Source organism: Rhinopithecus bieti, unplaced genomic scaffold, assembly GCF_001698545.2.
Source record: "Rhinopithecus bieti isolate Rb0 unplaced genomic scaffold, ASM169854v2 scaffold_18688, whole genome shotgun sequence".
Lineage (NCBI taxonomy): Eukaryota > Metazoa > Chordata > Mammalia > Primates > Cercopithecidae > Rhinopithecus > Rhinopithecus bieti.
In genome coordinates this window covers 179,870-193,487 of record NW_016809492.1, presented here as the reverse complement: position 1 = coordinate 193,487, position 13,618 = coordinate 179,870, and the positions used below count along the sequence as shown (strand labels likewise).

General features: G+C 38.4%; 1 protein-coding gene across 1 annotated transcript in view; it reads right to left on the bottom strand.

Moving 5' to 3' along the window:
- Positions 1-3,395: 3,395 nt before the first annotated feature.
- The window catches only part of PNPLA8 (patatin like domain 8, phospholipase A2), a 52,542-nt gene continuing 42,319 nt past the window's right edge, over positions 3,396-13,618 (bottom strand). The window contains exons 9-10 of the mRNA XM_017889538.1: positions 11,038-11,233; positions 3,396-4,215 (exon numbers count right to left, since the gene is read on the bottom strand). Of these exons, the coding sequence (XP_017745027.1) occupies positions 3,941-4,215; positions 11,038-11,233 (471 nt within the window). The 3' untranslated portion in view covers positions 3,396-3,940. The remainder of the gene's footprint in view (positions 4,216-11,037; positions 11,234-13,618) is intronic.

Genomic DNA, 13,618 nt, shown 5'->3' with positions numbered 1-13,618 from the left:
GGTCCTAGCTCTATCGCTCTCTAGATGTAATTATCTTGGGCAACTTTTTCTAACAAAGGGATAATACTGCTATTCACCTTGTAGGCTTATTGTGACAATTTAATGTAACCTGCTGAGCTCAGTTCCTGGTACTCAGCAAGCACTCAAATGTTATCTATGTTCTAGTCACATTATTGGCACAGACGCTTGTGAAATATTCAAAAGTGTGACTAGGACCATTTCTAGGGCATAGCGGGTTATGTACAATTCTGAACTTCAAACTTCAGAGGTCCTAGCTACCCCGGTAATCAGCAGCTCAGCTGTTACTAGTTGCTGGGGGAAAAAAGCTCAAAGGGAGCCCCTCCCTTCTACCACCAAAACAAAGTTGTGAGATTCCCCTTTATGTCCTCAGACTGCATACTTTTGTGACTCCTTTTCCCCTCAAAAGATTCCTTTCAGGCCGGGCTCAGTGGCTCACGACTGTAATCACAGCACTTTGGGAGGGTGAGGCAGGCAGATCACCTGAGATCGGGAGTTCAAGACCAGCCTCACCAACATGGAGAAACCCCGTTTCTATTAAAAATACAAAAAAATTAGCCAGGCGTGGTGGCCCTAGGTACTCGGAATCCCAGCTACTCGGAAGGCTGAGGCAGGAGTATCGCTTGAACCCGGGAGGCGGAAGTTTCACTTAGCCGAGATCATGCCATTGCACTCCAGCCTGGGCAAGAAGAGCAAAACTCCATCTCAAAAAAAAAAAAAAAAAAAATGTGGCTTAGGAGGAAGTAGTGCATAGTGTAATTATAACCCAGGCCCGGCTCTCTCCACCCTCTAGGGGAAATCCCATCTAGCCCAAATGCCTCTAGGGACAACTCTATCTGAAGTACTTTTTTTTTTTTTTTTTTTTGTGTGTGTGTGTGTGTGAGACTGTGCCCCACTCTGTCGCCCAGGCTGGAGTGCAGTGGTGCGCGGTGCGATCTCGGATCACTGCAACCTCCGCCTCCCAGGTTCAAGCAATTATCCTGCATCAGCCTCCCGAGTAGCTGGGATTACAGAAGCATGCCCAACTAATTTTTTTTTTTCTTTTTTTGAGATAGTTGCGCTTTTTTTGCCCAGGCTGCAGTGCAATAGCGTGATCTCGGCTCACTGCAATCTCTGCCTCCCGGGTTCCAGCGATTCTCCTGCCTTAGCTTCCTGAGTGGTTGGGATTATAGGCACCCGCCAGCACACCCAGCTGATTTTTTTTGTATTTTTAGTAGAGACAGAGTTTCACCATGTTGGTCAGGCTGGTCTCAAACTCCTTACCTCAGGTGATCCACCCACCTCAGCCTCCCAAAGTGCTGGGATTACAGGCGTGAGCCACCGTGCCCGGCCTAATTTTTGTATTTTTAGTAGAGATGAGGTTTCACCATGTTGGTCAGGCTGGTCTCCAACTCCTGACCTCAAGTGATCTGCCTGCCTGTGCCTCCAAAAGTGCTGGGATTACAGGTGTGAGCCACTGTCCCTGGCCGTGAAGTACTATTTTTAATAAAGAATAGTATCTGCAACAAGAATGGAACTATTACCAGTACACCATTTACTATAGAAATAGACTTCTGAGACACTCAGGAAAACCTGAGCATTAAAACAATTTTTATTCTATATTTTGAAGATATGAGTTGAGGAATTTTTTATATTTATAAAATAGACCATTCTTCCTCTTTGCCTTTTTGAAAAGGGCAAATATTTTACCTGTATAAGACTGAAAATTCTTTTTCACATCTCTTCCTATTGCTGTTCTGTATTTGCAGAATTTACTTTTTGGGTTCCTTTGGATAACGCAAGCACTGGCCTTGTTAGAAAATGAGGGTTATCTCAGGTGAATTACAGTTCTTCAGATAACCAGTTTCAAGTACAAATGAGGACAAGAATGGCTGAAAACTGGTGCACCACACAACTGGGTTTGCCTTTTGTTTGAGAGTGAAGAGCTAAAGAAATAGGGATGGCAAGGCGCATATGTAGGTGCCATGCTACATGGCTTATATTAGGTGTCAGTACAAAAAAGACTGAGTTGTATACATGGGAAACTTAAAAAAAGAAAAAAAGAAAAAAAAAGAAGCCATGGCCAGAGTTCACTTGTGTAATGCATTAAGAAAGAAGTAAGTCAAGCACAAATAAGGGAAATAGTTAACTTCAGCTTTAAAACAGATGAACTACATCAGTTTAGGACTAGACTGACCTTATGATGAGGTGCAAATATGTAAATATGCATAAATATTACTTTACTGTACTTGAAATTTGCTTTATTACGAAGAATTCCCAGAAATATTCTGATTTCCAATTATTTGTATTTTTCTTCCATTTACAAGTTCTTAGCTGCATAAAGTTTATATAACTCAGATGTTAGAAAATTTTACAGCTAGCTTTCCTCAGTTTACAAATGGGATACGCAAAGTCTACAGACATTTGTCTTCCTCAAGGTCACAAACAGAAGGGTTCTTGCAGCAAAGACAGGATTAGCATCCAGACTCTCAACTCCACTCCTTGAAACACATCTCACAGCCTCTGTGAACTGACATTGCAAAGAAGCAACATGACTATCTGGGCAACCGGGTCTAGCTTTAGTTTATATGTCTAAAACAAGGGGCACTTACCTTTGTTTCATTTTTCTTGAGAAATCTAAATATTCCATGTAAGGATTTATGTGACAAATAGGTACAACAAAGATGAATTTGTTTGGCATAAACAATGTTCCATGTAAGTGCATCTTATCAACTTCTGTGAAATCCAGACAGTTCAAAGGAGTTAAAAGAAAGGTAACTTCTTTTTTTTTTTTTGAGACAGAGTCTTGCTCTGTTGCCCAGGCTGGAGTGCACTGGCGCTATCTCGGCTCACTGCAACCTCTGTCTCTTAGGTTCAAGCCATTCTCCTGCCTTAGCCTCTCGAGTAGCTGGGACTATAGTTGTGCGCCACCATGCCTGGCTAATATTTGTAATTTTATTAGAGACGGGGTTTCACCGTGTTGGCCAGGCTGGTCTTGGACTCCTGACGTCAGGTGATCTGCCTGTCTCGGCCTCCCAAAGTGCTGGGATTACAGGTGTGAGCTACCACGCCACGCCCTAACTTGTAATTTTTAAGCATACTGCTGCCAGGTGTATTCAAAGGCTAAAGGGGAGCTACATTATGAACAAAAATTAATTTTAAAATGACATTAGCCTTTTAACAGATTTAAATAGTTTATTTTTGTTAATGATAGGAATATTTTCTCAGTAAGTTCAAACCATTTTATAACAGGGAAGAATAAGCTAGTGTTAGATCTGGAAAAGTTAATACGGCATTATCTTGAAATTTTAGGGGTTAAAAAGTGGTTGACTGGAACTTCACTTTTTTTAACCAATGTTAAAACATATTTAAATAGAAAACTGTATCTGGTTCTTTCATATTTCAAATGTAAAATACTTTAATAGAGAAAAGTCCATTTTCTGCATCTATTTAGACGATATTACAATAAAGGCAGTGTGGATTGCAGAACGTAGCTAGTGAGACTAGGTAACGTAAATTTAAGAAGAAATTAGCTTTTCCATATGAAATAAAATCAATGATCACATAAATTTAACATGATTATGAGGACTAAAGTAAAAACACAAAGTACAATATAGCTTTCGGTTTCTTGTTCGGCACATATATTAATAAATTTTCAAACATCAAACAATATAACACCAATATCTACTAAAACCAACTAGCACAGTAAGGTTACTAAAGCTTAGTTAATTACTAACATCTTAAAAGCCTAGTTCCCATATGAATTCTGTAACCAAAAATATTCTCTGTGCTGTGCAAGCTGGTCGAAGCACCATCTTTTTCAGGATTCTCCAGAATTCATAAGTATTTCAAAGTTAACTCATGTCGAATCCCACAATTCCTTATTGAATGTGGTGGATCTTCTGAACAGGGCTTCATTTATGAGACCATATGCATACACTTATCACAATTTTGAAAAGAATGGAAGGCCTTCATACATATCAGTTTTTAATTTTATCCAATCATTAATTTTCTGCAGAGTTGTTTTTTCTTGACTTAATATTTTTGCAACTTTTTTCATTTTTTGTTCATTTCTCTCTATGTATTTCAACCCTTCCAACTGCAGCTGATCCAGCTTTTCATTTCGACTTTCATCTAGAGGTATGTTTTCACACATTACAGGATTGAATCTAAAATAGGTGTCAGGAGGTAACAGGCCATCAAGCATTATATGGACTTCTGTTAAAGCAAAAAAGAAAAAGATGGGGGAGAAGAAAAGAGGGCATAAAGTAAGCAATGAACTGTTAACTTATCTTTATTTAAAATTATCTTCTTTTTAGGCACATTACAAAGATTCACTAATTTCATTATTCAAACTAACAGTAGAAGTAATCCATAGTAATGGGTAAAACTACAAGATAAAATTTATCTTCCAAAACACATTATTCTGTGAAATTAGTTTACTTGTTCTATTCTCTCTATGCTTTTGGTCATACCATTCACCAATGCTGAAATGCCCTTTCCAATCTTCCTTTTTTTGTTGTTTTTAATTTTTTGGGATCATCTTCATTGACATATCATTTACATCCAGTGCAATTCACCAATTTTAACTGTACAGTTTGACAAGTTTTGACAAATGTATACACTTGTGTAAGCACAATAATCATGACATAGCCATTTTCATCACTGTAAAATTTCCTTTAAGCCTCTTTATAGTTGGTGCCAGCTTTCCCTTTTCTAGAATTTCATACAAACAGAATCACAAGTATCTACCTTCTTTTACATGGCAAAATACTTCTGAGATTCATCCATGTTGTAGCATAAATCAGTAGTTCCTTTCTTTTCATTGCTAAATGGTGTTCCATTGTATAGATACAACACAATTTGTTCTCTGCAATTCTGGTCTGGCTCTCTTCAGTTTTTAGCTACTAGAAATAACCCTATTATAAACATTTGCACATAAGTCTTCATGTGCATATGATTGCATTTCCCTTGGGCAAAAACCCAAGAATAAAATTGCTGGTTCATATGGTAAAGAGTATGCTTATTAAAAAAAAAAACCTGCCACACTGTCTTTCATTTTTGTATTCCAACCGCTAATGTTAGAGCTCTCACTGCTTTACATCTTTGCCCAAAGTTAGTATGTCAAGTCTTAGGTTTTGCATTGCAGAGGTAGTGTTATCTTGTGGTTTAATTTTCATTTCCCTAATGACTAATTATGTTGAGAAGGTTTTCATGTACTTATTAGTCATTTGTATATCTTCTTCAATGAAGTGTCTGTTCAAATCTTTTGCCCATTTTTTCACTGAGATCACTGTGTCCTATATATATGACAGTGGTGCAATCATGGCTCACCGCAACCTCCAACTCCTGGGCTCAAGTGATCTTCCTGCCTTGGCCTCCCAAGTAGCTGGGACTACAGGTGTGTGCCACCATGCCCAGAAAGTTTTTTATTTTTCTGTAGAGATGGGATCTCACTATATTGACCAGGCTGCTCTCAAACTTCTGGGCTCAACTGATCCACCCAAAGTGCTGGGATTACAGGTGTGAACCACCATACCCGGCCTATATTTTTTATATATACACACGTATATATACATATATATGAGAATTCTCTATATATTTTGAATCTGTTATAAATTTATACCTCATGATGGGTCAGATACATGTTTTACCAATATTTTCTCTTAGTGTATGACTTGCCTTTTCATTTCATAGAAAGTATCTTTTAGAGAGCAGGATTTACAATTCAAAGTCTAATTTATCTCTTTCTTTCCTCTCTGGTTCATATTTTCTATGTCCTATCTAAAAAATCTTACCTACCCAAGGTCATTAAGATTTACTCCAGCATATTCTTCTGTAAGTTTTATAGTTTCAGCTGTTAGATTCAGGTTTCTATCTAAGATCAGGAACCGGGTAAGATGTCTAGGCTCACAACTTCCAGTCAGCATTGTACTGGAGGGTCCTTTTCAGTGCCGTAAGGCATTAAAAGGAAATGAAGGGCATGTAGATTAAAAAGGAAGAAGTAAAACTCTACAGACAACCTGGTTGCCTATGTTGACAATTTTAAGAAAGCTATAAAAAGCTACTAGAATAGGTGAGTTCAGTAAGTTTGAAGTTATATAAGGTCAATAGAAAAAAGTCAATTGTATTTCTGCATAGTAGCCATGAACGACTGTGATGCATTCCAAGTTACTTCTGTGTATGGTGCAAAGGGTAAAGGTCAACGCTGTGGATACAGGTATCTAATCGTCCTGGACCATTTGTTGAAAAGTCTATCCTTTCCCACTGAGTTACCTTAACACCTCTGTAAAAAGTCTTTTGAGTTTACATGTATAAATCAATTTCTGGACTATTACATACCATTGATTTATATGTCTATCTTTATTCAAACACCACAGTTCCTTGCTTAGTGTAGTTTTACAGTCTTTAAGTCAGCAGATGTAAGTCCTCCAACGTTTTTTTTTTTTCCAAAATTGTGTCAGATATTCTAGGTCAGGGTTCCCCAACCCCTGGGCTGCACAGCAGGGGGTGAGTGGCAGGGCCAGTAAGCAAAGCTTCATCTGTATTTACAGTCACTCCCCATAGCTTGCATTACAGCCTCAGCTCCACCTCCTGTCAGATCAGTGGTGGCATGAGATTCTCATAGGAGTGCAAACCCTATTGTGAACTGAGCATGCAAGGGATCTAGGTTGTGTGCTCCTTATGAGAATCTAATGCCTGATGATCTACCACTGTCTCCCATCACCCCTAGATGAGACCATCTGCTTGCAGGAAAACAAGCTCGGGGCTCCCAATTCTACATTATGGTGAGCTGTATACTTATTTCATTATATATTACAATGCAATACTAGAAATAAAGCATACAATAAATGTAATGTGCTTGAATTATCCCAAAACCATCTCTCCCCTCCCCGCCCCAATCCGTGGAAAAACTATCTTCCACGAAACCAGTCCTTGGGACCAAAGAGGTTGGAGACCACTATCCTGGGTCCTTTGCATATCCATATACATTTTACAGTCAGCTTGTTAATCTCTATCCCTCAAAAGCCTGCTTGGATTTTGACAGGAATTGTATTGAATCTATAGATCAATTTGTGATGTGATACCTTAACAATACTGAGATTTCCAATTCATGAACACAGTATATCTATTTATTTATTTAGGTCTTTAATTTATCTCAGTAATGTTTGGTAGTTTTCACTGTTCAGATCTTGCACATAGCCCACAAATTTTAGTTTCCTTGACCTCCTTGAACTACAAACTCTGTTTCTCCAACTCTAAGAGAGTGCCCTACTTTTCTGGTGCCCCCTCCCTATGCTACAGTATAGAAACTCTTTTCAGGCAACAAGCTGGACAATAACAGTGATGACCTCATTCATTCTCCTTTCAGACATCACTGTCTTATGTTACCTGTTATCTAATGTCTGAAAACCATTGTTCTGTCTACTTTTCTAGTTGTTTAAGGTAAGAGGAAATATCTGGTCCCTAATATTTTATGATGTCCAGAAGAGGAAGTCTTCACTCTCTTTTAAAATGTCCAAATCCTATATATCCTTTAAGACCCACATCAAGTCTACTTTACATCTTATAAACTCTCTACACCAATCAAGTTTTCTCATTCCTCTTCTTAATTCATAGTCTTAATCACTTACAATCATTTACCATTTATTTAGCAATTCACCACATATTAAACCCTATGAAATTGTTGTTTTTGTAGGCCAAGAGCAATTTAGTATTAGTAAGTACATGTTTCAATATAATTCTTGTTGTATCTTTTGAAAGTTAACTGAGTTTATTAAATTTTACTCATTTGTCTCTAACTAGAGTGCAGGTACACTGAGGCAACATTTCATGTTTCTTGAAAATTCTAAATAAGCCCATCACATGGTTTGCAAAAAGTACAGACTTAACTCTTATGAGACTGCCCGACTAAAGTCACTTGTCTCAGCAAATGGCTTATAGTAAGGATATTTTATTGAGCCATCAGGGAAATGTGAATCAAAAACCACAATGAGATCGCACCTTACACCTGTTAGGTTGGCTGTTATCAAAAAGACAAGAGATAATAGGTGTTGGCAAGGACGTGGGGAAAAGGAAACCCTTGTAAACTGTTTATGGGAATGTAAATTGGCACAGCCACTACGGAAAACAGTATGGAGGTTCCTCAAAAAATTAAAAAGAGAACTACCATATGATCCAGCAATCCCACTCCAGGTATATATCTGAAGGAAATGAAATCGTTATCTTGAAGGGATAGCTGCACACCCATGTTCACTGCATTATTCATAATAGCCAAGATATGAAAACAACCTGTGTCCATGGATGAATGGCTAAAGAAACGACAGTATATACACACACAAGAATCCTATTCTGCCATAAAAAAGAAGGAAATCCTGCCACTTGCGTCAACATGGATGAACCTGGAAGATATTCTGCTAAGGGAACTAAGCCAGACACAGGAAAACGAGTAGTGCATGGTAACACTTTTATGTGGAATCTAAAATAGTTGAAATAAAAAAAAGAGAGGAGAATGATGGTTGCCAGACACTGGGGAGTGGGAGATATGAGGAGATGTTGGTCAAAGGGTACAAATTTTCAGTTATGACTACCTATTAGAGATCTGACGTACAGCATGGTAACTATAGTTAATAACAATGTATTACGTATTGCTTACTTGAAATTTGCTAAGGGAGTAAATCTTAAGTGTTCTTACCAGGCACACACAAAATAGTAACTATGTCAGGTGACAGATAAGGTTATCAGCTGGATTATGGGAATCATTATACAAGGTATACTTATAATAAAAAAATGTGTTGTACAACTTAAATATATACAATTTTTATGCCAGTCTGACCTCAATAAAGCTGGGAAAAAAAGAGTATTTTACTGATCTGGCAACAAAATTTCAGATAGTGAAAAATCTAGCATATGAGCTTTTTTCAGGTTTTCATTCAATGAATAAAAGTCCTCAGTGGCCGGGCGCGGTGGCTCAAGCCTGTAATCCCAGCACTTTGGGAGGCCGAGACGGGTGGATCACGAGGTCGGAGATCGAGGACCATCCTGGTCTACACGGTGGAAACCCCGTCTCTACTAAAAAACAAAAATCTAGCCGGCGAGATGGCGGGGCGGCCTGTATCCAGCTATCGGTTAGGCTGAGGCAGGAGGAATGGCGGGGAAACCCGGGAGGCGGAGCTTGGCAGTGAGCTTTGAGATCGGCGCCACTGCACTCCAGCCTGGGCGACAGAGCGAGACTCCGTCTCAAAAAAAAAAAAACAAAAAAAGTCCTCAGTGGGAGTTTAAGATTCTCACTTATTATGTTAATGACTTGGCCAATAATATGCTGATATGAAAAGAATGAGGTTCAAATACAAGGAGCTGTTAAGTGTTAATATTTTTTTTAATTTAATAAAACGTTTCACCCAATAACTAAAAACAAAATAGTAAAATGAGGAAAGCTAAAACCTCAAGGCAAGGCCCGGTGGCCCATGCTAGTAATCCTAGCACTTTGGAAGGCCAAGGCATGAGGATCACTTAAAGCCAGGAGCTCAAGACCAGCCTGGGCAACAGAGAGAGACCCCATCTCTACAAAAAAAGGTCTAAAAAATTAGCTGGGTGCAGTGGTATGCACCTGTAGTCCCAGCTACTCAGGAGGCTAAGGCGGGAGGACTGTTTGAGCCCAGGAGTTTGAGGCTTCAGTGAGCTATGATTGTCACTGCCTGGGCAACAACGTGAGATCCTGTTTCTAAGAAACACACACACACACACAAACACCTCAAGGCCAAAACCAGAAATTCAACATACGCTCACTGAATGCCTACTATATGCCACGCACTGGAGTCAACAGCAAACTGGATAAGTCAAAGTAAACTGGATACATTCTTGCCTTGCATTCTTGTGGGACAGAAGGATGATAAGTAAACAATCAAATATGTCATATATAATTATAATGAGATAAATGCTGTAAGAGAAAGAGAGAAAAAGAAGCAGGCTAAGAAATTAGAGCGAGATGATAAGGAAGATGGAAAAGCAGTCAGGAAAGGTTTCTCTGAGGTCCCTCTGACATTTCAACAGAGACCTGAATGAAGTAAGGGTCAAGTGCCTATCTGGGGAAATAGCCTTATAGACAGAGAGTACAGCAACTACAGAGGTCCTGAGGTAGGAGAGTTCTTAGCAAGTTTGGTGACCAGCAAGAATTAAAGCATGGTTAGACACGCTTTAGAGAAGGTACACACTTGAAAGAGGGTTTTGAGAAGGAGACAGACTTTTTTTTTTTTTTTTTTTTTTGAGACGCAGTCTTGCTTTGTAGCCCAGGCTGGCGTACAGTGGTGCGATCTTGGCTCACTGCAACCTCTGCCTCCAAGGCTCAAGTGATTCTGCTGCCTCAGCCTCCCAAGGAGCTGAGATTACAGATGTACACCACCATGCCTGGCTAATTTTTTGTATTTTTAGTAGAGACGGGGTTTTACCACATTGATGAGGCTGGTCTCGAACTCCTGACCTCAAGTGATCCAACCGCCTCCGCCTCCCAAAGTGCTGGGATTACTGGTGTGAGCCATTGTGCCCAGCCTAATTTGCATTTTAAAAGGATGACTTTGGCCTCTGTATGAAGACTAAACTATAGGGGCAGCAAGAGTAAAAGCAAGAGCACATTCTCATTCCAGTTTGCCTTCACAGTATTAAATAATCGAATGCCCTTTACTCTAAATCTTTGCTATCATGTATATGTTTGAACCAATCTGACTCGTTTTGTTGCTTTTCCCTTTCTTAACTGGCTTCAGAGCCTCCAACAAAATGTTGTGCTATCCAGCTTCAGGCACTTCTCCAACAGTAAGTGGGCAAAGGGAGCACTAGCTTTCAAATGGAAAACAGTCTCTGTTCTAGAGTCACCTAACAAGAAACAAGTGAGAAAGGAAAACAACAAAATGTTTGCTTCCATGTCCTTCCTAAACCCACAATACAGACATATCATATGCCTCTGCAGTTAGGACCAACATATGCCACCAAAAAACTGCTAGAATGCTAGAAGTTGAAGTATTTTAAACAGCAAACAAGACCAACCTTCTGTATCTGTAGCACTGTTGATAACATTAGAAAGTTTGGTTTTCAGGCTTGTGTGTGTTACCGTGTTTCTCACATCACTCTCATAACGTCCGGTGCCCAGGGATACTATGCACTCTAACGGGACATCTGGCCAAAGACATTTACACTCATGCATAGCTAAAGCCGAAGGGTTATTCAGAAGCAAACCTCCATCCTGCAAAATACAAGTTAAAAAAAGAAACTCTTAAAACTGACTCACAGGGAAAGCTGAACTATGTAATAAGTTAAATAAATTATTTAAAACTAAGAGGTTCCTTAAAAGTACATTTCTTTTATAGACTACAGCTGCAAAAAAATTCATGTGAAGACTCATTGGCCTCATAAAGAAACTTCTTATTAAGTTTTCCTTTCCTATTATGAAAGTTCTTTGAACTTCTTAGTAGCTTTGCATATTTTGCTAAAAAATATTGAAATGAACTGAATTACTTTTCAAAGACACATTATCTTATTTAGTGGTTAATACAGGTTCTAGTTAAAGCCTAACAGAAAGAACTGTGGTTCTACCAAACCATTAAAATTAGTTCTTCTCTCACAAGTCAAATATAACCAAATAATTCTAAGTTAGTTGAAATTCTATTAACAATACAATTTCAATGGATCACATTCATTATAATGCAGATATAATGTAAACAACATAGACAAAACTTTATATTTCTCAGTATTTATCAATAATCAATATTATTTTGAAGAATTCAAAAGGAAACAAAGGTATTAATAAAATATGCTGATACAGCACTATAAAAATGTACCAGCATAAAAGTAGATAAAATTATGGTCAAACTATAATAAAATGTACTGTAGAATCATATGAAAATACATTACATCAACATTATATTGTATTTAAAATCTAGAAAAATATGCTGAGCATGGTGGTTCATGCCTGTAATCTCAGCACTTTGGGAGGCCGAGGCAGGAGAATCGCTTGAGTCCAGGAGTTCAAGACCAGCCTGAGCAACATAGGGAGACCTGGTCTCTACAAAAAAATAAAATTAGCCAGGCATGGTGTACAAGCCTGTAGTCACAGCTAATCAGGAGGCTGAGGTAGGAGAAGAGCCCAGGAGGTCGAGGCTGCAGTGAACCGAGATCACACCACTGCACTCTAGCCTGGGCGACAGATCAAGACCTTGTCTCAAAAACAAACCAAACTAAACCAAATTAAATCAAGAAAAACATATCTGATTTAAAATGGTTTAAGTGACTGCTCAGCCTCCTTCTCCTGTTCAGCTCCCATCTATGCCAGTTAACCGTCTGCTGAGTACAGGAAAAGGTATTTTTTCAGTGGTAAACAACCTGAATAAACTCGAATGATTTTTGATGTCACTGGTGCTTGGCATCTCCTTGGAATCAGCACTATCACTGCTGAGAATTCTAACAGACCTTGGAATTACCCTAGTTCAGTCTCCCACATATAGCCTTAAACAATTTTTGACAGAATTCTTAAACATTTTCAGTAATATGGTGCTTACAACCTTGTAAAGCAGCTTGTTTCACTGTAAAATATTTTAATTTTTCAGATTATACAGTAAAATTAACTTTTTTGGTATGCAGCTCTATGAACTTTAACACATATAGATTTGTGTAAATATTACCACAATCAAGATACAGAATAGTTCCATCACCCCCAAAAACTCTTTCATGTTATCTCTTTGTAGGCACCCCTCCTCCCACCCATAACCCTTGACAACCACTGATCTGTTTTCTACCACTACAGCTTTGATTTTTTAAGGATGTCATGGAAATGGAATAATATAATATGGGAGTGCCTTAAGCTGCCTTCTCTTTCTGAGCATGTCATTGAGACTAATCCAAGTAGTTGCATGTATCAATAGTTTACTCCTTTTTACTGCTGATTGTATGGAGGTACCACACAGTTCATTCATTCATCCATTGTAGGACCTCTGGGTTGTTTCCAGCATTTGACTGTCACGAATAAAGAAGCTGCTATAAACATGTGAGTACAGGATTTTGCATGGATGTAAATTTTCATTTCTCTAGAGTGAATACTCACGAGATTGTTGGATCATATGGTAAGCATACATTTAACTTTATAAGAAACTGCCAAAACATTTTCAAAGTGGTTGTCCATTTTGCATTCCCACCATCAATGTCTAAAAGTTCCAGTTGCTCTGCATCTTATTACAGTAATACTTGGTATTGTCCATATTATTTTAACCACTTTAACAGATACGTGGTGGCATTTCATCATTGTTTTAATTTGCAATTCCTCAATGCCTAATGATGCTGGATGTCTTTTCACACCCTCATCTGCCATCCCTTTATCCTGTGTTGAAGGGTCTGTTCAAGTCTTTAGCTCACATTGTTAAATTCTGAGAGTTTCTTATACACTCTAGATATAACTCCTTTGTTGGACATGTGGATTTGAAAATATTTTCTTCCTGTATGTCGCTTGTCTCCTTATCTTCTTGGCAGTGTATTTGTAGAACTAAATTTTTAATTTTGATGAAGTCCACTTTATCAATTTTTTAATTTCATGTATGATGATTTCAGTATAATTGTAGGAAGTCTTCACCTAACCCAG